This window comes from Chamaea fasciata, unplaced genomic scaffold, assembly GCF_029207755.1.
Source record: "Chamaea fasciata isolate MVZ Bird 193981 ecotype frontalis unplaced genomic scaffold, bChaFas1.0.hap1 SCAF_12, whole genome shotgun sequence".
Lineage (NCBI taxonomy): Eukaryota > Metazoa > Chordata > Aves > Passeriformes > Sylviidae > Chamaea > Chamaea fasciata.
In genome coordinates, this window is record NW_027094097.1 from 10,557,501 (window position 1) to 10,583,844 (window position 26,344).

The 26,344-nt window shown below is 49.6% G+C and overlaps 1 protein-coding gene across 2 annotated transcripts; it reads right to left on the bottom strand.

Annotated features, from left to right (window-relative positions):
• Positions 1-504: 504 nt before the first annotated feature.
• LOC136295868 (enkurin domain-containing protein 1-like) lies at positions 505-26,081 on the bottom strand. 2 transcript variants are annotated; one of them, XM_066194580.1, is made up of 10 exons: positions 25,993-26,081; positions 20,581-20,928; positions 15,131-15,943; positions 8,200-8,328; positions 7,702-7,926; positions 6,397-6,569; positions 4,118-4,279; positions 2,856-3,025; positions 1,852-1,988; positions 505-1,389 (listed from the first exon to the last, which is right to left on the bottom strand). In XM_066194580.1, the coding sequence occupies exons 2-10, from the start codon at positions 20,831-20,833 to the stop codon at positions 1,229-1,231; spliced, it is 2,223 nt and encodes a 740-aa protein (XP_066050677.1). In that variant the 5' UTR covers positions 20,834-20,928; positions 25,993-26,081; the 3' UTR covers positions 505-1,228. The 2 variants fall into 2 exon arrangements, with proteins under 2 accessions (XP_066050677.1, XP_066050678.1); XM_066194581.1 differs by lacking the exons at positions 15,131-15,943; positions 20,581-20,928; positions 25,993-26,081 and adding an exon at positions 12,436-12,535 and having other exon boundaries at positions 512-1,389.
• Positions 26,082-26,344: the final 263 nt, after the last annotated feature.

Genomic DNA, 26,344 nt, shown 5'->3' on the forward strand with positions numbered 1-26,344 from the left:
CTAGAATACTCCACAGTATCCCCACCCCACAAAATCCTGCCCAGGATGGAGCAACCCCTGCTAAAAGGCAGCTGCTTGGGGGATCCATGCACAGTATCCCCACCCTCTGTAGCAAAAGGAGATGGAGGAATGGCACAAGCTGCAGGAAGGGAAAATTTGATGAGATTTCAGGGGAAAAAGTGTTCCCCCTGAGGCCACAGCACTGTCAGGAGACAGAGACCCAGCAAGGTGATAGGGGCAGCCTCATCCTTGGAAATCCTCCTAATTCAGCTGGATATGGCTCCAATCTGTGACACTGTACCTCTGCTGAGCAGGAGATGAAAGAAGCCCTCCAGCCATCCCTTACAGCTTAAAATTTTCTTTGCTTCATGCAGGAAGATCCCTGCACAGGTTCCTGCATGGCATCTGAAGGTAAGGCAGCAGCGAGCTCACCTGCTTGATGGCACCTCCCCAGCCCTGTCCTGCCAGCCTATGGATGGAGATCTGGCAGGATTTTTCCACATTCTCCAGTCCATGTCCCATCACCATGTCCCAGCACCCAGCCCCGTGAAACCCCAGCTCATCCCTTGTCTGCACTGTGCCAATGCTGATGGTTTCTGCTGCCCACACCATTCCTCAGGCCCTGCTGGGGGCACTGGGAGCTGCACACACACTGCAAGATGGAAATGATGATTTATTTTATATCCTGCCACACAGACAACAAAGGCTTCTCCAGACATCTGACCGGACCCTAGGAACAGCCCAGCCCTTCCCTGGGCAGAAAACACTGAAGCTCTGTGCCTCTTTCTTGTCCCCAGGTGCTCAGGATGAGCCACGGCCATGGTTCAGCTCAGGAGAAAGACAGTGACAAGGAATACCACAGGGAGCAGCACAAGAGACTTCCTACCAGTTTCTAGAAGTAGGAAAAAACAGAAAGTAAGAGATGATGCCACAGATCCAGAGCAGAGGGCTGATCTGTGAGAAGTCAAGTAGCAGAGACAACTGTTCTTCAGACCACTGAGCAGGGCCTTCATTAGGGCATCTCTCTCCCTTTCCTGTGGACAAGATACAGCACTGAAAGGTGAGCAAGAGATGCCAGCTGCATACTGGACACTGTTATCGGCACCTGCAGGGGCCCAGGGTCTGGAACTTGGCTTCCTCTCCTTCCTTCCCAAAAAGTGATGTCCATTCCTGCCCTGCAACAAAGGCTGTTCAGGCAGAGCAGCACAGCACACCTGGCCCCAGCAGCTCAGGAGTCCAACTTGATGAAGACTTTTGGCCTTGAGAAGATTTTGATCGCCTCGTCTATCTGGGAGAGTTTCCTCTCGAGCTCTATCCGCCTCTTCTGCATCTTGAGGCTGTCTCCACGCATTGGCAGCAGAACCAGGTCCTTCATCAGCTGCTCCTGGCCTGTAAAAAGAGAAAAAAAAAAGTTGTGTAAGTTGAAGAGCAAGGAAATCCATCCTTTTTCTACTGCTATGGCCATGAACACAATGGCAGCACTGGAACAAGGACCTGGAATCCTTCTATTTAAAGCTCTGCTGGATGAGGACCTGAGGGACCTGCTCCAGCTTTGAGAACCAAGGATTGGACTAGAGGCCTCTGAAAGTCCCTTCCAACGAAAATCTAAGATTTTAGGAGCAACAGCAACTCTAACATCTGGTCCACTGGACCTGGCTGCAGAGAGCCAGTGCTGTAACCTGCAGGACACTGATTGCTTTCCATGCACACAGCTCACATCCTGCCTTACATATGCCTTAATCCAGGCAACTCTCCAAGTGGCAGGAACCTCTGTCCCTGTGTCTCTTTCCCTTATCCTGTCCAGGATTGTCTGTTTTTCTGAGCTGGGACCCCTGATCCTTTTCCTCTTACTCTGTTTCAGATTGCCGAGGGTCTCCAGCCGCTGGTTCTCGGGCATCTTGGTGTGCCCGGGTGGCGTGTCGGGGTCTGGCAGGTTTCGCAGCCGCTCCTCCATCTGCTTCCGCCACAGCTCCTTCCTCTCCAGCAGGCTGGAGGCAAAGAAGAGCAGGTGTCAGCACATCTGGCAGGAGAGGTGGCCCAGGGGCACAGGCAGAGGCCAGGAATGTGCCCTTCAATCCCTGCCAGGTTCTGTGCACTGGCTGAGGACCCCAGGGACCCAGGTGCTGGCACACACCCTCATGGTGGGAGATACACCGTGTTTAAACCACACATGTGGATCAGAAAATGTGCTCCACAAAGCGCCGCTGGGAGAGATGCACTCGGGCCAACACGTGCTCCTTGGAGACAAGGGCTGCTGCTCCTCATTCTGGCTCACTGAGTCCTCGCCAAACCATCTGTTTGGCAGAATGATGTCGGAGAGAGCAGCTCATGGCCAGGGATGCTGGCAGAGGACAGCACAGCCAAAGGACTGGCACCACAGTCAGTCCTAGGACAGGGTCTGTTTTCCATGCAGAGCCCCACAATGCACAGCACTAGCTGGATGCTCCTCAGAACCCAGGTCCAAGGCAGAATGAACACTTGTGAGGCAGAGAGAGCTCTCTGCCCCTCCAAAACCAGACCTTTTCACGCCAAAGCTACATCACATGGAACAAAGCTTACAAAGGGGCAGGAGCACATCTCTCAAGGCACATGGAGTTTCCCCATATCAGCATCATTGTACAACAGCAAGCAAGGGAGGAGGAGACAAAAATTCCTCTGAGCCCTGTCACACTGGGTGTGGGATGCTGGTTAAGCCAAGAAAGCAGGAGGGACAGCGTCTACTCCCCAGGTCACAGACAATGGCACTGCTGCACATGGCGAGGGCACCTCTGTGCCCGGCCCATCTCTCTAGGCAGACCCTGGGGCGTGGAATCAAGGCTGTTACAATCTCATGGAGCAGAGAGGGGTACACATACTACTGGGGGACGTGGCCCTTTTGCTTGGTGTTGTATTCCTCCTGCTCCCGGTGCTTCTGCTCCAGCAGCTCGGCCAGCGCCTGCAGGGACTGGGAGCGGCGCAGCGGGGCCCGCTTGGCAGCGCAGGCGTTGTGCCTGATGAAGTCAATGCTCCTGCCCTCCACCTGCATCTGGAAGGAGAGAGAGGCATCAAGGGCAGGCTGGGCACATGCACGCAGCCAGCTGCCACCGTCCACACGAGGGAAAAAGCAAAAATGCACCACATGAGATACAGAATTGTATGACAGCAGGACAGGCAGACTCTCAGCACAGCTCGTCTCAGTGTGCAGCCACAGACAGGCAGGAGTTATGGCCATGGTTTGGGAAGGCAGGCACCAAAAGCCAAGCCTAAACCTGGCCTCTTTAAGGCCCCCAAGATGACCACATGCCTTAAAAGCCAGAAGGACAGAAAAGAAACAGGCTTAACATAGTCCCCATGGCTCCTACTGGTGCATTTTGAGGGCAGAGGAAAAACAGGTTGGGTGTTCACCAGGCCAAGAAATGCAACAGAACCCCTGGCAGATCAGGAACTTTGCTGATCCTTGGGGCACTTGCCCAGAGACAGCACCTCCACCACAGCTCCTCTGCTGGACAAAACAGTGGAGAAGGCGGCTGTGTTTGCATTTAAGATTTCCCTAGTCTTCCTCCTTTGTAGACCATGTCCTATTTAATTAAGTCATTCATGGCATTTAGGAACCAACAAACTGACAATCTCACACTTGCCAAGGGATAAGGACATGAGTCATGGAGCTGTTTAGGACCACCCAAACAGACTACTTGAAAGGTTTAACTACTAATGCTGATTTAACTCTCCTTACTAAAACACACACTCATTTCCCAAATTTTCATCTAACATCCAGAAGCCACAATTCCTTTGATTACAGTGGGAACAACCTCCAAACCCCCAAGACTTCCTGCAAAGCCCTTGGAAGAGCAGATTTGAGATTCTTGGTGTGAGGAGGTGGAATTTTCACAGGAAACTTCATGATCTTTTTAACTATGAGTTAGGATGAAGCTAGAATTAACAGTCCCTGAATATCCATCTCACCACCCCAGTGACCAAGACTGTGTTCCTTCCCTTCAGCCAGGAACAGTATTTACAGATCTCCCTGCTCATGCACCACATCTGACCCAGCACTTTTGGACACATGAAAAGCTCAAAGCAGGAGCAAGGGATCAGTGCCAGAAATCCCTGGGACGGATGCAGTTAGTGTGTAACTCACCTTGGTTTCAGCACCCTGTGCCTCTGGAGCCTCCATGTCTCCTCCTGCTTTTGCGCTGACAGGCCTTGGGGACAGTGGTCTGCATGGCTTGATCCCAGAGCCACAGCGGGAATATGCCCGCAGGAAATTCACAGCCTCAGGATTTGGAAGTGGGGAGGTCTCCTGGGAAAGGCAAGAAGAGATCCACCAGTGGAGAGAGGCTGGAGCAAAGAAAAACCCTCTCAACCAAGCTTGGGTGGTCAACCATGAGCGCAGCCACAGGTTTCCAGCAGGCACACAGCAGCACACACTTTCTGCCACGGCCTGGCAGAAGCTCTTGGGGGAAGATAATCTGTAGTCCGCCAGCAAAGGCCAACAAACAGCAACAGATCCAGACCTGGCCACTGAATGAATCGCTAAGAAACAGGGGGGGAACTCTGCAGAAACACATTTGGATCAAGCAGGAAGGCAGAAAGCTGCCTGCTGAGGTGCTGTTCTCAAGTGCTGCTCTGCTCAGCACCTCAAATCTGTGGTTGTATCACTCTAGAAAGAAAAAGGAGCAGAGAGTGAAGGAATCTGGTGGAATTGCATCTGAGGGGCATCTTCAAAGGCTGTGGCACGAGGTGACATTATTTGATGTGCAGCAGGTGGTCTGGGACTATCTCAGACACTCCTGTTGCAAACAAACCCTGAAAACTGAAAGTTGACACTGTGGCCAGTGGGTAAACTTACGAAAAACGCAGCTGGGGCACTGCTCTGTGCTTGGGAGTGATGGGAACTACACATGGCCACCCCCAGATCTTTACAAATACCCAAGGTCTCAGCTGAACTGCAGCTTCCTGGGGAAGATTCCTTCTTGCCTGGCCCATTCAGCTGGGCAGAGCTGCAGACTGATGGTGGGATTGGACAGCCACACTGGTGGGTTTGGTGTGAGGAGCAGGGCATGGGACGCCCTCAGCACTGCCCAGACTATTCATGCTCCAAAGATGATCAGTCTTGTTACAACAGGAGATCTGGATCTCTCTGGTAAGTTAATAAGAACTGCCTTTCCCTAGCACAGCTGGCTCAGCTGATTGAGTCTGTGACCTCAGGAGCACAGAGCACAGCTTGCCCCATCTCCCTCCTCGGGAGCACGGGGACTGCCAGAACCCTTTCCAAGACAACTGCTACAGTTAACAGCCTCGGGGACAGATGACAGAGAAAAAACTCTGCATTAGTCATCAAGATCCAGCAGAATCAACTGAAACTCTGAGCAGCAGTAGCAGCTCCACAGAATATGGAGTTCCTTCACAGGGAACACCTCAGCTCCAGGAGAGCTACAGCAACAGTTAAAGCATCATGAGTCAGTGCCAGGGCCTCTCTGGAGGAATACACAGAGCACAAGTAACACACCACGCAGAAACTGCCTGCGCAGAGACCACCCCCTTTCTCCAAAACAAAGGAAGAGATGAGATCAATCTTCCTCTAACCCAGAGGATTTGTCAAACAAGAGCGTAGGCTTGTGTTCTTGAAGCTCTCGTGGGTTTGCTCCCATGTGTGGAAGGGTCACAGATATCAAAGAGGTCGGTGACACACCAGGAAGAAGGGACACAGCCGTTGGAACCACTGGCTTGGGAATCATCTTGCCAATTTTTGCAGTTGTTATCAATACACATCATTTTAGCATCAAAAGCTGGCCACAGAAAGGGAAAGCAATGCAGAGATGGGGAGGAACTTAAAGGCTGCAACTCAGCACCCTCACAGGCTGTGCTGATCTATGAGGCCTCAACCCTGACTGCCTGGAGACATCTGTGTGCCCCCCCTGAGCAGTGGTTATTCACCAGGACAATCACCTGGGGAAGAATGTGTGGATACACACTACCCACTGTGTACCCACAGGGTGGGAATAGTTGGACTGAGGCTCAATGCAGCCTGCAGATCTGAGTACCACAATCAGCCTCTCAGACCTTTGGGAACCACAATCCACAGGGTAAAACACCACAGCCTTTTGGCAAAAACCCTTTATAAGTGCTGCCCTAAACATGGGGAAGCTGAAAAGCCAGATGGGAGCATCCCTTGGCAGAAAATATGGCTATGAGGGGGAAGCAGGACAGGGATTATTGCAGCAATCACTCTCTGGACCCAAACCACATGCTCTCACTCACAGTCCCACGGCCACATCTGCCCACTCTGCTCCAGCACTGAGCTATCCCAGATCCTGCAGGCTCCAGGACTCCCCTGTCTCCATCATCCCACTGTCCCTCATGGCTGAGCCACACCTCAAGCCTGGAGAGTTCAAGAGCTCCTCCACAGATACCAACCTGCAGTTTGGCCTTCACCTTTGACTCCACGTTTTCGTATTTCTGTGATTTCCACAGAGCTTTCACAGGCTTGGGCTGGCTGCGCTCTTGGGCTCGCTCCTTCTCTTTGCACTTCTTCTGAATCTCCTTTATCCTCCTCACATTTTCCTTCTCGTAGTCCTTGGCCTCTTTCCCTGTTCAGCAAGGAGAGACACACCTTCAACTCCCAGACACTGCCACAGGCTGCAGGCTCTTGGAGCGCTGGCACCAGAGCCACAGATCCCTTCCAAAGCTGGTCCAAAAGCCCAGAAAACCAGCATGTTCTTGCCTCTCCTGCAGACTAGACCATCTCTGCATCCTGCTCCTGTTCGATGCACACACCAAAACTGACTCTTCTGCCAGAGGATCCCACCTGGATTCCCAGATGAGCATCAGGACAGGTCTGTGCACACTGCTGGTGTTCACAGACTCCCTTGTTCTCCTCTTGTCCCAGTATGAACTATGCCAGACAAGCCATGCCAGCATCCTCTCAAGAGCAAGGTCAATTCCCAGTTCAGCACACGTGGTGTTTCTGAAATAGAGAGGGCTGCAGAGCCTTGAACTTGCACTGTTCCTAGTTTCAGGGTCAGCCATTGTCCCACGTTCAAGTGGACACAACCAAGACTGTGGATTAGGGGTTTGTTTGGTTTTGTTTTTGAATCAAAATTTATCCTTCCTTGGGCTCCCCAAGACAGGGAATACCTCAGCTGACATAACCATATGCTCATCCGTTCCCTCCTTGCTTGGGGACAGCAGTTCTGGCATCTACCACACTGGCACCAGCTCAGGGCAATGCCAGCACATGAAGTAAATTAAAATGACACACAGGGTTCAACCTTGTCTCCTTCCTAGACCTCTGAATATATTCTGGGTGACATTCCTGCTGTGGAGAACGGAACAGTTTTTGCAAAGATGTTCTCACATCCACAGGCACAGACACTCTTCCCAAATCCTGCCTGGTTTCACCAACGAGGAACTCACCATGTTAAATATCCTCAATACATCAAGGTGTTGTTTGATTCATGTAGAAGTTTGACTATGAAGAAATCCAAATTTTTGCACCTTTTTCAAGTCCCTCTTTCCATTCTAAACCTGAGACTGGAGCCAAACATCACTGGCTCCAGCACAGGTGACTCCACTGCCAGGCCAAAAGCTGCAGATGGGGTGACCAGCCCTGTGAAACTTAAGCTCTCCTCAGGCTGGATCCTGGGAATCCACCCCAAATCCCTGATGCTTCATCCTGGCCCCAAAGGCAGCTGAGGCCAGCAGTGACTTGGCTGTACTTACTCTTAACTGGCATCCCCTCATCAAGGGAGATCCCCTGGAGCTGCAGTAAGAGGCTGAGTGTCCCTTTCTGTCCCCTCTCCAGGAAATCCTTTCCGCTGGGGCGAATGCGAGGGGCTGGCTGAGCCTGGCGGGCACTGCCCAAAGCAGGGTAGGGGTTGGGAACTGGGTCCAGGGGGCCAGAGGTTAAACACAAATTCTGAGCATTTCCTTCCAGCCTCCCTCGAGCTGCAGAGAAAGAAAAAGGAGAACCTCATCAGGAAATGATCTTAACTCAGTCTTCTGCACCCACAGCCCACAGACAATGTGAAGACCTCCTGTGCACTTCTGCCTTATGCTTTCCCATTATTCAACCAGCTGTACAGACCACTTTAGGGTCACCATCAGAAGCACCTTCATCAGTGTGAATAGAGACTGTTGAGGAACCAAGGGACAAGGATATCAAGCTGTGTCATGCCAAAGCACAAACCCCCAAACCTGTAACAAGCATCAAGGACTCACCTGAGAAGGGGCGTTTGTAATACTCTGGAAAGAGCGTTGGGTCTGGAGGGATGGGCCCAGAAATCCTGGATGGCCCTTCACACATCCTGCCACACGTTGCTCTGCCTGTGCCACAGAAGCCAGCCACCACTGAGAACAGAAATGAACAGGGCTCACTGAGCCACTGAAATGCTACTTTATATATATATGTGAATTTCTGACTTTCATTTGACACCTCACTCGCAGCTCCAGAGATGTCCTGCAGGCAGCAACCACCCCAAACTGGATTTCATGCAAGTGAAACAAGGGCACCAACAGCACTGTCTCTACTGTGGGTCTAACTGGCGTTTTTACCAGTCCTGAAAATGTCCACAGTTGCTGTAATATTGGTACGTTTGGTACAAAAAATCCTTCCTGGCTTTGTTCTCCCACACAGAAACACCCAATGCAGACACGGAAGGAGTGAACAGGAAACACGAGGTAGCTGGCCATCATCTGAGAGGTTTTAGCCTGAGATTTGAATTATCCTGTCCCCTGGGGTCCCTCTAAATGGCTCCTGTGGTTCAAACACAATTTGTCCAGACGAAGCTGAAGCCCCACATGGCCATATCCTCCCTGAGAACACACCTGAGCAGGTTGGGGCCAACCCTCAGAGGGACAAACACTTTACAAAAAAACCCAAAACATTTCACTCTAGGACCATGTAGGGCAGATTTCTGGGGAAAAACCCCAGATGGTTTCTCAGGTCTTGGGGAGAACAGAGTTACTTTCCTAGAAGAACATGTTTTTCATTTCTGAAGTACTTTTCAAAGCAGCACAGATCCACAAGTCCCTGCCCAGGTCCCTGTTGCTTCTCTTCTCTCCACGACTGAAGCACAAACCCTTCCACCAGGAAAGGACAGGAGCAGCCAGCATCAATTCCCCTGCACTGTTCACCAAGATCTCCTTGATAGCATTTTTACACCTACAACAAACCCGCTCAGAACATGAGCGTGCAGGATGCCACACCAGCAGGCACAGAGCTCTCAGCAGATGCCACAAGAGCCTCATCAGAATCACACCACAATTTTGACAGGCGCCAGGGCAGCTTGACTGGAGTCGCTGCTGTAAGAGCTGGGGCTACAACCTGCACTCCCTGACTCCTGAGGCAGTAATTTGAACATTTCTGAGACAACTGGATGGGAAGAACCCCTTTCAGGATCCTCGGCATGCCAGCACTGACGGGACGCAGCATCTGCAGTTCAATTTACAAACCAATAAACGATCAGTGCAAGGCTGAGTGAGTCTGAGTCATAGCAACTAATGCACTGCAGTCTTCCTTGCTAAATCACCCCTGTTGACATGAGACCCATTAGCAAAACGCTGTTATTCATCTCCTGGACACAACGGCAGAGGCAATGCAAGCAGTGCTGACTGCTGCACACCAGCATGCATGTGCAGCCTGTACCCAGCTGCTCTGGAAAAGCTATTTCTGAAAAGCAGGCACAGACTCTCAGCCAGAGATAAAAGGATGCTGGCTTGGTATTATTTAATCTCCTCAATAATGGATCCAACTAAGCCGGAACAGCCTCTCTTATTCTAGAAGGGGGAGAAAAAAAGGAAAGCATTCACCACGAGACAAGTCCAGAACAGCTACTGGCTTTGAAATGCACAGCTGATCTTGATCTGAACTCGGGTCCCAACCCAGTGATTTACACGCAAAATGACAGGCTGAAATCAAGACCTGTAACAGAGCAGACAATTATTGCGGGGGAATGAAGGAGGAAAGGCAAGTTGATGGGAGGTGGGGGATGGAAGGCTCGTTTTATACCTTCACATCCCAACTGCACCCTGCCCTGCTGCACGGAATTTGCAAATGACACCCACTCCCTGATTTGCAAGTCACATCACCTCTGGCTTGGGATCTGAGATCAGACAACCTCATTACAATAGGGAGCATCTTGCTTATGTAGGGACATACAAGGGACACAAGCCCCCAGCAGCAGTGCCCCAGCCCTGGGAAGCAGCTGCCAAGCCTCAGTCACCAGACTGGCACAGACTTCCCAAGCTGCTGCTCTGCTCCTGCTGACCATGGGCCTGTCTGGGGGACACGAGTGAGAGACCCTCAGGGCTCACTCCTGCCAAGAGGGACTGTATGACCTCAGCTGTCATTCCCACCTGCCTCATTTCTAGACACAGCTTTGCAGCACCAACAGTCCTGTGCTGAGCCAACTCCACTCACTGCCACTGCATCAAACAAGTCTTTTCCTTCACTGGGTTTGTTTTCTGCCCATGTAACCTTTTGTCCAAAAGGAACATGGCTTTTACATCCACAGGGGGATCAGAGAAGCACTGGAGCAAGCACCAGGGAAACACAGCAGGAGCACATAATTATGAACACAGAGGAGAGGGATGAGGGAACAGGGTCAGGCCTCTTGGGCAGCGACCTGATGACTGCCTGCACCCGGGAAAGCATCTGCTTCACTCCCACATCAGAAACCTAAACATCAACAATGCAGGACCCGGCCTGCTGCCACCAGACACACACCACTTACGCATTCACAGGATGTGAGATGCAGGCACACTCTGCAGAACCAGGCTAAATAAGTCCAGGCAAACAGACATACATGTGCCACTCCTCTCTGTTCCTCCCCCCCGCCAGCCTGTGGACTCCCTAGGGAAGAGTCACAGCTCCCAACCACCCTGCACAGCTACAGGAGGCACAGAGCAGTTGCTGGAGTAACCCAACAACTTCAACACTGCTCATTCAGCCCAGTGTGTTGCTCCCTTCTCCACCAGAACCACGGCTTTATGCTGCCCTAGCAGCCAAGCAATGCAGGCTCCAGTTCTCTCTCCCAGAGTGTCTGCAAGTTTAATAACCATTAACTCGACTCTGTGCTCTTTGCTTCAGCTGACCAACTGGTAAAAATGCTACTTATCCCTCTGGTAAACTGAGCGCTTTCAGAGCCTGTGAGCACCACAGCTTCCTTTTGTGGCTTGTTTTTGGCATTGTAGTTAAGGTAATTGCAAAACATGGGAACAGATGAGCCTCAGGCAGGTGCATTTCACAGCCTTGAACCCTCAGCATCTGACTTTGAAGCATTCCCTCCTCTTCACAGATGACATTTTCACTGTGCCTGCGTCCCTGGCCAGGAAGCTGCTACCACACACAGAGCTGATGCCAGCCCAGCTTCTTGGTTTCATGAGCCAATCTCTGCAAAAAGCATGGGAAAAAACATCCCACGGTTGTGATAAGCTGTGATAAGCAGAGCAAGTCATCTGCAGCAAATCAAAGGGCTAATCTCCGTGCAGCTGGTCTTGCATGTTTGATTCCTTCCTCAACAGTTTTAGCTGAATTGGAAAGTCACATCAGGATAATTTCCATGCCTGAGGGCTGCACCAAAACAGCACCAATGGATCCGCAACCATTCCTCCTGAAGAACTGCGAGTCGGGACTAGAGGTCAGTGTGCTGTAAACCCACCCAGTGGTTTCTGCCCCTGCCTAAACCTTCTCCTTGCTGACTGCTATGGGAGAGATTAATATTTTCCTTTTAATACTATTCTCCACGCATGTTCCCCCAGGTCTCACCAGCTCCTCCCCACCTGCCAGTCTCAAAGACTCATTTTTCCTTTTGTCACTCCGAAAACAGAGGCAGAGGTACAGCCAGGTGCAATACTGGCATTTGCATTTCTGGGAGCTGCTGTCTAGCAACGGATCTAGGAATAAAGCCAGCCTGGACAGTCTGCCCAGGGAGTCAGACGCATTTCCTGCAGCAGCTGGGGCAGGAGCTGAACGAGGGCCGCGCTCGGCACTGGAAGGTGGGCAGAGGCTGATGTGGCTATAGCAGAGCTGCAGTCCAGTCTTCCCTCCCCGGAGAGCAAGGACACATGACGACACGAAGGTCCGCAGGATTCCTCTGGGATACAAGGACGAGCCCCGTGCTGAGGCTGGAGCTTGAGTGGCAGCCCCCCGCTGCACCGGCCGGGCTGGCACGGGAGATCAACACCAGCCCCGCCTGGGACACGTGCTGAGAGCCGGCACCGCGCCGAGCGACCGCGGGCCCCGCCGGGGGACCGGACACCCCTGCGGGCCCTTCCTGGCTTCCTCCGCCCGGGGTTCGGGAGGCGCTGCCAGCAGCGCAGTCCCGGGATGCCGGGGGCCCGCAGCCTCCCCCCGCGGGCTGGGCCCTGCCCCGGCCCGGCTCCCCGCCGCTCCCGAGCCCCGGCGGGCGGCCCCGGGCCGGGCAGGGTCTGTGCGGCTGCCCCGAGAGGACTCACCGAGGGAGGCCGCGGAGAAGCGCTCCCGGCCGGGCCGGGCTGGGCTGGGCCCGCCCGTGGGAGCCGAGGGCCCGGCCCGGCCCCGCCGCTCCCCGGCAACGGTCGCTTCCGCCGGGATGGGCGGGCCCGGCCCGGAGCGCTGCCGGCCCGCTGGATGTGCCCGGGCAGCCGTATCACCCGGGGGACACTGAGCCCCCGGGCGGCCCCTGTCCCTAACGCACAACATCTGCATTAAACACAGGGGATTGCACGGGGGAATCCAGGCTTCAGGGCTGGAATCCGCCTCGTCCAAAGGGGCACTGCTGTGGTCACCCTCCCTGCCTGTGCAGCTTCAGGCTGTAGCCAGCCCACGAGAGGCCCCTTTCACCTCTCCGCGTTATTCTGCGGAGTCTCGGCACCGTCCTTCCTTCACTGGGATCATCTGGAGATGTTTTGTGCTTCCTTCTCCTCCTAGAGAAGGAGCTGCACTTTAGGTTGTTTTCCTGCCCAGTAGAAACAGCGACAAAGGCACAAAGCAAGGTTCTCAGTTCCAAGAAGGACAGCTTCAAAACGGACGCCAAACTGGCATGAAAATAGTCAAGGCTCTTCTATCTGAATGAAGGTGGTGACTGCCAGGTGAGCTCAAGACACGTGATCTCATCCATTTTACACAGCACACAGACTCCACAGACATTAGATGCTCACACCTGTGGCAGGATCATTGAGTACAGCTCCTGGCCCTGCACAGGACAACCCCAAGAATCCCACCCTGTACCTCCCAGAGCATTGTCCAAGTTCTCCTTGAACTCTGGCAAGCTTGGAGCCACAACCATTTCCCTGGGGAGACTATTCCAGTGCCCAACCACCTTCTGGGTGAAGAACCTTTTCCTAATATCCAATCTAACCATGCACTTCCTTCACACAGCTCACAGTGGAGATGAGATTGTGCAGAGCACCAGAGCAGCTGTGTTCCTACCCTTTAGAACAGTACAGCAGTAGACTTGTTTCTGTCAGAGTCTGGAAAGTAAATATCCAAAGGTAAATACCTAATTTACACACCAAGAGAGTGGTCCCATCAGTACTGCAGGGATTTTGATTCTTACTTGGTGTCCTCTGGCAACTTCTTTCTTCTGGCAACTTCTACAAAAAGTAGGGAAGGACTCACCAGATACTGAGTTCCAGCTCTGAGTCTCCTGTTCACTTTTATTAGGATAGTTTTAGCTTGACCAAATCAAACACAACCACACAGCTGCATAAAGAATTCCCTCAACAAACACAACTTTTTATTTCTGTAGAAAACATGATACTTTTCAGGAAGGTCCAGCTTATGAAACAGCAGCGTGCATGTTAATATACATAAATACACAGGGTTACAATTTAGTGGGAAATACATTTTAAAAAAAGCTTCAAGTACACAAAACAAATGTAGTAAAATTAGACTATCCTTTCCACATACCTGCCTCAGAGAGAAACATTTCTCAGAAGGAATGAACTTCCACCCCATCACCTGCCAACAAATCTCTCCACTGGACACCAGCTGCAGGAGAGCCTGAAGATGGGCTGGACCAGAGGGTTAACAGCCAGTGTTTGAAATCAAGAGCACATTTACCCAGTTCAGTCCCTGTTCTCTCAACTATCAGGATGTGTGTAGTGTGACAGTTACCCAGCCAGCACATCAAGAGAGCTGCAAGAGGTAGGAAATACCTCCTTCCTTCCACTTTCAGGTCCCCGAAAGGTACATGCTGTACAACTTTGTTACCCGCGACACCGTGGCAATCCCATGACCCCGGGAGGCATTTATTTATTAACAGTCACAGAAATGAGAAGGTGGCCCCACAGACACGGCACCGGTGCTGCCAGGCAGTAAACACAACTGACATAAGCACAGAGCTTATGGAAAAAAACAGCTGCTGGATGCAGGCAGCCTCTTGAGTAGAAGAAATAATGTCTACAGATATGGAAGAATAGCTCAATGCATCACAGACTTCCTGAAGATTTTCCTGCCAAGACACCAACAACAGAGAATTATAGTATCATTTAAATAAAACATCAGTTTGAATGAATTTGAAAGACATTTACCACATAGACGAAGCCAAAAGGCTGATCCTTATGTTACTAATAATTCATTCCTTCTACTTTTTGTCCTATAGGAGTTTAGAGACCTGTTACATCACTAAACTCTTTTCTAAAATTTTACAAACTGAGGCTTAAAACATAAATCAGGCTCCAACAGAGAAGAAAAAGGCATCTGAACAACAGATACTCCCTGATCTTGCTCTACGTGCTCTCATAGTTAAATCAGCAACCTGTGCAACAGGGGTTGTGTCCCATTTCCAAGCCACGCAACGGCAGAGATCCCACAATTCACTTCAGCTACTGCAAGTGCAAAGGGCAATTCAAGTTTTCCTACCAGTCTCCAAGACAAAAATTAAATGTTTGCAAAAAACAGAAACATTTAAAACTCTTTAAACAATTTAAACCAGAACTGTTCCTATCAGAACATATTTTACATGTTTAAAAAAACCAAGAAACACAGTCTATTAAATAAGAATCTACATTTCTTAAAAACTGGGTTTTTTTTACATTACAGCCAGGAGTGTTAATTGTCTTATTTTCCAAGGTAGGAATGTTCATAAGTTATTTCTTTGAAGTGCCTCACAGAGGTTTTGGTTGGCATCTGGTTCCTCAGTCATCACCTCCACAGTCTCCCACTCACCTGACCTACTCGATTTCTTGATGGCCTCTACCACACTCTGCATGTACAGCCCATCTTCAAAAGAGGCTGCCATAGACACAGGTTTATGGTCCCATGTCCGACGGTCTTCCTGGTCTTGGAAGGACTGCCGCAGGGCCTGCACCATGTACACCATTCCCTTCAGGTAAAGCAGCGGGATGTCCTTAAATCCCTTCTCCAAAAGGCCCTTGTTGACAGGCAGAGAGTCTGTAAACAGCAGCTCTTCCTGGAGCGCGGTGTTCTTCTGCCCGTACAAGTCTGTCCCACGGGCTATGAGGCGACCGGCCGAGCCCACAATCATGACCTCGTGGAGGAAGGACCCGGGCATGTTGAAGTTGAGAGTCACAGTGCAGCAGACGCCGTCGCTCATCAGCATCTGGAAAACGCAGAAGTCGTCGCTGGTGACGTGGCGGATCCCGCTGATGGCCGTGTTCTGCTTCACGAAAGTCTTGAGCAGGCCGTGGACCTTCTCTGCTCTCCTGCTGGTGAGGTGGGTGAGCAGGTCGATGATGTAGGTGCCCATGGTGTGCAGCCCGCCCCCTCCCATGAGCTCGTCACAGATCCAGTTGTACTTGTGGCTGAGCAGGCTGCCCCCGTAGACGCGCACGTCGCAGATGATGACGTTGCCCACGTAGTGCTCCTCTATCAGCTGCTTCATCTTCACAAAGGCGGGCAGGAAACGCAGCACGTTGCCCACGATGCTCATCAGCTTGGGGTAATACCTGGCAGCTGTGACCATCCTGAAGGCATCCACAGAGGTAGCAGCTTTCTCACACAGCACGTTCTTCCCTATTCCTGCAGCACAAATGAAAAAAAAAATACAGTATTTAGCACACATGAGCAAAACATGTTCAGATGCCCCAAAGGTTGGCAAGAAGTGTGTTTTTAAGAGCTGGGATTTCCTGCTGCAATTTCTAAGGTAAAGGTCTGGAAACTAAAGTAGAAATGCCAAGTGCAGCAAGACTCAATGCTGTTTCCAAGATGCTCCAGTTGCAGGGCTGACAAACTCTCACAGAGGGAGACTCCAAATAAAGAGGGGATTTTTACATGATGAAAGATAAAGGTCCAAATGGTATCACATGGCATCAAAACAAGATTACTTGAATACCTGTATAGCCAGAGGAGAAAATAAAAAGCCATGTACCCTGCAGGGAAGAGGTGGGGAAAGGGGAGATTTAATTTTCACTTTGTATTGCACCATCACTATACAATTTTATTTTTTAAAATTAATTAATATAAATAGGACATACAATTTACTTATATATAAAAATGTATATATATAAAAGACATACATACAGATTCTGTGTACAGAACACAAGAATTAGAAATAATGTTTTGTTAAGTGGACTGTTTTAAAACAACCCTTTTTAATTAGAAAGCAAATCATTTTGGTCTGCACATACAGCCTGTTTGTACAATCAGACAAAAGGTGACCAAGTTGACAGTCACTCTTGACACAGACCAGAGCTGCACTCCCAATTTGACTCACTGCACTGTTATTGCTACTGAGGCACTTTACATTGTGCTCAGCCTAAATCAATGGGGACAGTCAATAATCCTCCTTTCTTCCCTAACTTTAAAGCAGAAATAAAGTAATACAAAAGAGCACGACAGTACAAGTTTTAACCAATTCCTACATTTGGAGCTTTTCTGGTATTTCCCTTCTCATGGCAGGGCTTTACTTCTACTCTTTTTTCCTGTTTTACATCTGTTCTGATCAAATACTTATCTAAACACTTTTCACTGTAATAACCATGTTATTCCTAACACACTTATTACAGACACTAACTGGGGATGCCAGATCTGAAGGTCACTCATGGCACACCACAGTTTCTGCCCAAGAATTGCAGAAATCACTGCACACAGTGGCGGGCACCTCTCTGAAAGCTCCTCCTTAGCCAGGAGCAGACTGTTCTCCCTGCTCAGAACAGCTTTTAACTGACTCCCGGAGAGAAGGTACCAGCACAGGCACCTCAATCGGTGTGTGGCACACGAGGGGAAGGCAGATCCCGCTCCGTGCCTGCCGCTCTCCGTGCTCCCCCTCCCGGCTGCACACAGCCAGCCCTCCAGGAACCCTCGGAGCCGGCCAGGGGCCAGCGCGCTCCTGTGACACAGCTCAGCCAGGGGACAGCTGCTACAGGACACTCAGAACCTCTGATTCTAAAGACGCTAGTGAAATCCAGTCAAAAAAAAGAGCATTTTCTACACGTGAGAAATCCCCTATACTGATACAAGTCGACAGCAGCTTTATTGACAAAGGGTCAGGTCAAACTCCCAGTGGACACCCTGGCTGTCCATTGGTAACCCTCCATTTCAGGGACCATTTCTGACTCCCCTGTTCCCAGTCTGCAGCCAAGGCAAAGCACAACACTCAGTTCAATATTTTTCAGGGCTAGCTGAAGCACCTGGAGAAGCAGCTGGAGCTGCTTCAGTCCAGTTTATCTGCCTTGTTTAAATGGCACTTGTCTCCAGGCAGGTTACAGTAAAGCACCACCAGAGAAGACAAAAGGATGCTCACAGCATCCTGAGCAGATCTGCATCCTCAAAACCTGCAGAAAACCAGAGCGACTCTCACTCCATGTACGCTCTGGGTACAGCTCTGCAGGCAGTGCTCTGCTGGTGCTGCTCCCCTGCCTGCCTAGCCCAGGCTCCCTGCAGCAGGGACTGAGCAGAGATGGCTGGGCCTGGCAACAGCCCTGTCACGCTGGGCAGGTCCTCACACCCGGCTATCCCTGCTCTGCTGACCAGCCTCACCCTCACTCAGTGCTCTGCCTGTTGTGGCAGCCCAGGCTGAGCCACTTGAGCAGCTAAAACTGGCTGATGCCTTTTTTTGGGATGGCAGCCAGTGCAGCACACTGATAGCTCAGCACAGCCCACTGTGCCCTGCCAGGATGGAGACCGGGGAACACATAACAGCTCTGGGATAATCCTGCTGTTGCCTTCAGTGAAACATCCCTCCAGCTGTCCTCAGGCACAGAGATGGCCATGAAGCAAGGACATGGGCCAAGTGAGAGATGGCTCCAAGGTCCCTTACCAAAGCAATGGCCATGCCTTTTGTTTTTCAAGGCTTTACATCCCTGGGATTGTTACTATTGTTTTGGTAATGAATAACCTGAACTTTGTACCATATTGTTTTCCTAAACCACAGCTGCAAAATTTTCAGTTGAGGCCCTCACCAGCCAGGAGACATGAGGGCATGGATGGGTGCATTTAACTGTGGGACATGAACCACAACACAGACGTTTGGTGAAATTTATTTAGTTCCTCTGAGATCAAAAGAAGCATAGATTTAAAGACAGCTTCTTGCTTTGCCTGTTGTGGAGATAAACCATCAGATTACACTGATTTTAATATGAACTATCCCCTGGGCTTTGATCTGGTCTGTCTGGTTCATGAACTCAAACCAGTGTCACTGCTTTGTCCCCAGGCTTGTTCATGGATGCCTGTCAGCAAGGAACTGAGGCAAGGGTACTGCACCACCTAGAAAAAATGGGCTTTTTTCTCCTCTTTACCAGGAACAAAATTGGAAGCTTTTTTTTTTTTTTTTAAGTAGAAAAATGTACAAAAATAAGTGATAAAAGTGTCACCACTTTAAAACAAACAAACCAAGCCCAACAAAACACAACACACAAGACCATTATTACTGCACCACTCCTGGCATTTCCTAAAGCCCAGTCTCTTGGAGACTAAACACCAATCTGTTATAAACAACTCACAGCCAATAATTCTCTGATTATAACCATCACTGTATCAATCTCAACTTCCAAAGAAAATATTGCCATCTTTGGCCCTACCCTGGTTCTGTGTTCCTTTAGAATATTCAGGCACAGGAAACCACCCAACACTGGCTTTAAATAAGTCACAGTACACTGGGCAGCAGACCTGCAGACACCACTGCAATCAACCTGGAAAGCTGAAAGGCAAGGTCAGCATCACTGTGGTCTGAGATGTCTGCAGATCAGAACATCTCAGGACAGAGGAAATGATTGTTACCCTTTCCCCTTACATCCATCCATTTCCCTGGCTTTTTCAGCCTTCCACTTCCTAAACTTGCATTCAAGCCTACATACAACCTCTGTGTTTCCGCACCAGCTTTCCCTCCCTTTCCTCCTCTGGGTAATGCCATCTTATGGGTTCCCAGCCTTCAATGAAGGAATCCCAATCCATTTTAGTTAGTAATTCACCAGAGAAGGTTTAATCCTCTCCTCTTTAGCCCATCTGATCATCAAGAGCCACAAGACCTAGTGAAATGCATATTACCTAACAAGTGCTTTAAAGAGCTTTTAGCATATTTGAAGAGATAAATTCTAACTTACAGTTCAAATATTTAAAAATCAGACTGCCTTAAAATTCAAAGGACAGTGCTCTAACAGGTAAACAAACAAATCTAACAATGTGAAAAAGAAAAGGAAAAAAACCCTGAAATCTCTCTCTGCATATCTAAGTGGCATTGCAAATGTTTGTGCAGGGACTTGTTTACTTCCAAAAAGAAATTACTGGAGAGAAAAGAGGCACAACAAACCACCCTGGCTCACATGGTCTGAGATTACCTGTCCTAAAATTAACTCGTGTATCTTCTGTAAACACAGTAAAAATATCACCCTTGTTATTTACAGAATTACACGCAAACTGACACCCACGCTGCACTGCAAGAGAGGACATTAACACTACAAAGTCACACACTGGGGAATTAAGAAATGTCAGGGTGCCTGGGCAGTTGGCTCCCATCTCCCTGCCCAACCAGTCTGGAGTGTCAACCCTTCTTTCTCATCTAGCTGGATTCCTCCTGCTGTCCCCAACATCAGCCCTCCTGTGTCAGGCAGAAGGATTCCTCAGCCAGCTATGGACATGGATGTTCCATGGATGTTCAGGTAGTGGTCAGGGTCACAACTAAAACAGCATTTCTTAGCTCCTAATTCACAAGATTCTACATACGAATATTTTTTCAAAGGCTTTCAACTTCCAAGTTTGATTTTACTTGTGGGGAAAGCATAAAACAGAGCTGAACAACCTTCTCCTTCCAAGCAAATCTCATTTTCCTAGTACAGAACATGGGAAAATCTAAAATGAATGAAACAATTTAAGGTTTGTTTGTTTCTTTTGCTCTGGGGTTTTTTAATGGGCATAAAGTCATTTACCCTCTCATTATTATCTCTGATACAGCTGATTTTTATTACAAACTCCCTACCATAATTTCAGTCTGAACTGAACAAGATATTTTAGCCCAATTGGTTCAAGCAGAGCTATAAGCAATTATTAAAAGCAGTTTTACAAAAAAAATCCCAGATAATCTTTCTGCCAACACCACACAAAACTTTTAGCACTGCATTTGCCCATTGGTGCAACCAGAATTGTGCTGGGCTAACAGCTTCAGATTTCAATCTGCCAACAAGCTATGGATTTTTGGTGCAACTCCAAGGATAAAAAGGTACCTAGAGCCTTGACAGCAATTTGTCGAGTCAGTGGTGGAGGGATGTTGATGCAAACCAAATCTACGTCCTGGTGCAGCAAGACATCGTCAGTCCGACTTGTGTAGAAGGAGATGTTCATTTCCTCTGCCAGCTGCTTGGCCTCCTCTTCAGTCTTCCCCCAGAGAGCTTCAATGGAGAAGCCTTCTGCCCTCAGCAAGGGTACCAGGACCCGGGCAGCACTACCAGTTCCAAACACGCCCACTCCAGGGAGCATTTTTATTCTTCATTCATTCATTCAAGCATCAGGGTCTATGCACAGGCCGTCAATAAAAGGTTCGGCTCCTCAGCTTGGGGTTCCATCCACAGTTCCTAAAATGTCAAAAGTTGCAAGTCATTATCAGGAAAAGGCACATGGTGGTATCAAACACACCTGAATACCACCTTCTGTCCTTTGTATGGCTTTCAACATTCTCAAACATCCTAATGACAAAAACCAAACCCCCCAAAAGATGAAATCTATAGAGATACAGTATTAAGGGACAAGTTTAACAAACCTATTGCAGAAGAATGGTAAGGAAGCAGCTTGACAGAGTCATCTCCTCAGCTTCAAGACTCAGCACATGGGGACAGAAACACACACAAGAATGCAGGATAAACCAGACACAGAGAGGCACTAACTGGGAGTGACAGGAAACACCAAGAGGAGAGGACATGGAGTCTGTCACATTGGCAGTAAAAGCAGTGCTGCTCTATTTGTGATGATGTAAGTCCCTAAACGAGATAAAGGTTTGTGAGATGAGGTAATATCTTTTATTAGACCAATTGAAATAGCTGGATATAATAGACATGCTTTGGGACACATAAATCTTTCTTCTAAATTAAATACACACACTGAAAACAACTACTTGGACCTCAACAATTTTATGGCAGACAGATAAGTCAGTCTAGAAAGGATTTAGAGAATATGTCCTGTGGGGACAGCCTGAATTCAGTGAGCTTGTTTCGCCTGGGGAAGAGAAGCCGACAAGGAGAGAGAATGCTAGTGTTTAAATACACAGAAATCAGGGCGCTCCTGTGTGTCAACTGTGGGTAGTTAAAAGCTTCAATTAGGACAGTTAAAAATATCTCCTTCTGCCAATGCCACTTAATCTCCAGGAATGCAGGGTTTGCACAGAATTATTGTACTCCCTACACACAAACATTTGGTCAAGTCACACTCCTTTTGTTCTTCCAAATATTTCCTGGTAAATCAATTCCTTCAATCCCTACCTGCCTGCCAGTCTGTCTTAGCACAGCTGCTGTCCACAACTGGCCAAACTGCCTTTAGCACCAACTTCAAGGAGAGATACCAGAAGTCTTCTCAACCTCTGACAGCACAGAAACCTACAATCCAGCTTTTGTTCTGTGCCTTTCTGATTTCTCTTCCACTACACCCACTTGACCTTTTTTGATTTCTTTTCTTTGAGAGAAAAACCATGACGAATTCAGTTTTCGTTAGAAACTTACAATGGAAAAGCAAAGACCATATTTAAAAAGAGAACTGGTACCAGCACCAGATCACCACCTTTGGAAAAGACACCTACAAGCAGCAAGAATCATGGCCTGTTTCAGAAACAGTGTTACTCATCTCCCCATCCCAAGATAATCACATTAAGTTACAGCACATGAAAGCAAACCCTGACACTGCACTGGGCAGTACCAGCACAGAAGTGAAACTAGTCCCAGGGCAAGTGCTTTGTTTGCAATCAGCATCTTATTAGTCTTGGGATGCCGACATTGCCCAGCATGTGTTATAAAAATGAACCCTGACTGAATTCCTAGGTATTTTTGTAGTACAGACACTAAACTAGAAAGCAGAAATGCTTGAGAATATTTATCTTGCAAAATGCACAAATGTTTACAGATGCTACAAAACAGCTTATTAAATATTTACTTAATTAATTCAGTATGTTTTTCCTTATTCTGTGTGATGCAGCATTTGCAGTGATACTGTCATTCTTCAAAAGGATGAACAAAGTTCACTGGCATAAACTCGTTTTTATCCAACATTTAGCAGAACACTCAAATAAGGCAGTGACAAAGACCAAAAGGATCTTGAAAATATTTACTAGTCTACATAAAAGGGTGGGATCCTGGGATACTGGCAAGGAGGATGGCTTCTACCCAGGCTTGCTTTATATAAATCACATTAAAAAAACCAACAAAAACCAAACCAACAAACAAACAAAAAACCCCAAACAAACAAAAACAACAACAACAACAAAACCCAAAAAACCCCAACCTTGCAACTGAATGGACAGGCGGCATAAATACTGAAGTCCCCACAAATCTGTTTAGCAGCTTATGGTCTGGAAGAATTAAAAATTCTTACAGCAGAAAGAACATCATCTTCGTTTGAAGAGACACAAAGTGAGGTGGAACAGAGAGCACATGAGTGTGTGCCTGCTTGTACCAGATCACACAGACATGTCTAACTTACACAACAGCCTTTAGAAAAGGCTGAAATCATTGAAAATGCTCTAGAACACCACAGTGTGTGCAACAGGAGACTCCTGCTACTCAGATAAGCTGATTTCTGTAACAGTCCCTCAGTTTAAGGGTTACTCTTTCCTGTTTTCCACCCAACTGCCGCTTAAAAATAATCTGTCAGGTGGAATTAACCTTAACCTCACTTATCCCAAAACACAGCAGGCTTCTACATTGGTATCACTAGGAGCTATTGGCACACACAAAATCTAGTGATTAGCTACCATGCACCAACTCCTGATGCTCCAAGAACTTCAGGTCACCAGCTCACCACTAGCACCACCACAAAGCAAGATGTGGCCAACCCAGGCTCAGCAGAGACTTCCAGCAGGGCAGCCCCAGCTCTCTGGGCATGGAGACACAGCCTGCATGGTCATAGGGCTGGAGACCCCCAAACATTGCAGCCAGCAGGCTCTGCAGAGTGGCTGTGAGCAGAGGACAAGCTTCTCCTCCCTCCCCTGACAGACACCTGCAGACTCCTCTTCCCCCACCAGACTTTGACCAGCTGGGAAGTCCTGGTTTGGCAGGGAAGGCACAGCAGGATGGATGCGTGTGCTGAGGGGCAGCAGAAAGGCAATCCTTACACAGGGCAAATCACAGAGCACAGGGAGCACGAGCACAACTGAGCAGGTGCTGAAAGACCTGAAATGGGAGCCTTCCAACAGGGGTACACGTGGGTACTGCAGCCTTCACACACACACTGCAGACACACTCAGAGCTGGCAGGAGAGGGATTCCAGCCCAAACCATCTCCATGTCAGAAAAAGGCCACTGCTGAGGAGAGGCAGCTGTCATTAACAGTTTAGGAAGAAGGAGCAGAGATCTCAGAAGAACAGCACTGTGCTGCCACACAAGTCCCCAGAGCACCATCGTCTGGAGCTCTGTGTGCACATCTGGTACTTTTCCTCTGAGCAGGGGGGAAGCAGAACTGGAAGTGCTCCAGAGGTGATCAAAAGCACCAAAATCTTCTGAAAAGGAAGACCTATGCAAGGAAAGACTCCTCAGCTGAGAAGAGACATCACAGGTAATAAAGTCAAGAGTGACTTAGGGTGGAAAAAGCTGAAATTTTCACTGTCCTTTACCATATAAGTGCACATCAAATGGAGTTCAGAGGAGGCAGGACCAAAACAATCTGAAGGAGATGGTTCCTTGCAGCAGATGTTTTTAAGTTGTGAAGTACCCTTGCCATGAAACAGTGCAGACATTCGTCATTTACAGGGAGTGAAAAGAGAAACTCTTGTGTATCCACTGAGGCTCACTGAATGCACAGAAGTCACATCTAGCACTGAACTGAAAACTAGAGAAAACTGGTTTTTGCACACACACAGGAACACCTCTGAAAAAGAAATGCCTGAAACTGGTACCAACACCATCTTAGAATTAGGTACAATTTCTACATATTTACTTTAGAACCCACCAAGCCTCAAACCATCAAACAAGCCTCAGCAAATTAATTTGAAAAATTAAAATCCGAGTGCATCAACCACTGCAGTAGTCAAACACTGGAATGAACACTTTAAAGAGAACCCTCCCCCAGAAAACCCAAAAGGCAGAGCTTATATGGGCAACTGAAACCAGACTGCAACAGATATCTTGCATGTCAGGAGATAAAAATCAATCTCTTTTTAACAGAGATGAAATAATCAATCCTGGAACACCATTCTGACTTAAATATTCTAATAGAAGCACCTAAGAGCTCTGCCATTCCTTTTTTTTGGTGGCCTTCAAAAAAAAAAAACCCAAACAAAGCACCTTCAGTTTTTGCTGAATTTCACAGTGAGTTTGAAGTCCCATGCTGGTCATAGAAAGGAGCATTTTGACTCTTTTTGTACACATAGCAACAAGAAGTTTGTGGCCCAGTGCAATGAAAAAACCTGATGGTTCCTACAGGATCCCATTCAATTCCACATTGAAGCAGTCTGGGAACTCCAAAGGCAGAAGTCTCAAAAACTAAATAGTACAGTCAAGGGTCACATGGCCCAGAAACTGTTGTGAACCATTACAGATGGCCACAGGTAGTGAAAGACTAAGAGCCCATGTTCAGAAAGGTGCTGGAGAGGGTAACACTGGCTGTGTGTAAAGAGAAAGTTTTTCACATGTCTCCAGCTCATCCTAAGAAGTTCCATTTGAGTTCCAAGAAAGATGAGGGATGTGGTGGAGGTGCACACCAGCAAGCACTTCTGCCCTCTGGCACAAATACACTTGAGGCCCTGTATGAAATGGTTCACGTGTTGATGTCAAAACGGGCGTGCTTTCTTTACTAAATGTGCTTTTGATTCAGTGCCAGCGGGTTGTGCGATAACCCACGAGTCCACAGGCTCGAGGAACTCCCACCACACCTGGAGACAAGCCCAGCACAGCACTCTGTCCTTCCTGCTCTGGAGCTACAGCAGCCGAGGCCCCGTTCCAGGCACAGCACTTCCCACAGGTGCCGCCCGAGGTCGAAGGTGGCAGTGAGCACCGTGCCTGAGACAGCAGCAGCTGGAAGATCCTGGAAACCAAACCGGCCTTCATGCAGAGCTCACGGCATGGCCATGGCAGCCCCGGGGACGCCTCTGGCATGGCCCACCATGCTCTGTGCTGCCCGGGGGTGCGGGGCTCGGGCAGCCGCTCTCCGTGTGCGGGTTCCTCACAGGGCTGGACGGGACAGAGCTCACCTGACCTCGCCTCACCTCTCGAACAGGGCGGGGCTCACCTCGCCTCACCCCACCAGACCTCCCCCCTTCGGGGGTCTGGCCGGGACAGGCCCCACCTCACCGCACCGGCCCACACGGAGCTGGTACCCCCGGCCCCTTCCCAGCCGCTCCCGGCCCCGCGCCCTCTGGCAGGACCGCGCCCCCCTCGCCGCCCAGCGGCCCCGGGACAGCGGAGGAGCCCGGGGGGCTCGAGGGGTCCGAGCCGCCCTCACCTGTGCCCGGCCGGGCCACCGGCGTTGTCCCGCCTGGCGCATCCTCGGCCCGGGCGCGCTCCCGAGGCGGCCGCGCGCTCCCGGGGCGGCGCCCCTGCCCGGGCCGCGCACGCGCGACAGCCCAGCGCCGCGCCGCCCCTCCTCCGGGCAGCGGCGGCCAACATGGCAGCACCCAGGGGGGCTTCACGAGCCGCCTAAGGAACGGCCAATCCTACGGCCGGAGATGGGCGGGAAGGCGGGACTTGCGATGACGAACAGAGAAAGAAACCAATGGGAGATCAGTGCGGAGTCGCGTCATGCCCGCGGTGGGCGCTAAGTGAGGCGCTCTGGGCTCTGGGGGAGTGCCCGGCTC

Coding starts and splice junctions, on each gene's coding strand:
- LOC136295868 (XM_066194580.1), bottom strand. CDS start 20,833: ATGCTCCCTGGAGTGGGCGTGTTTGGAACTGGTAGTGCTGCCCGGGTC. Junction 3,026..4,117: donor CACAGGGTGCTGAAACCAAG/GTGAGTTACACA, acceptor CTCTCCTTCCAG/ATGCAGGTGGAGGGCAGGAG. Junction 1,989..2,855: donor AAGGGCCACGTCCCCCAGTA/GTATGTGTACCC, acceptor CTTTGCCTCCAG/CCTGCTGGAGAGGAAGGAGC.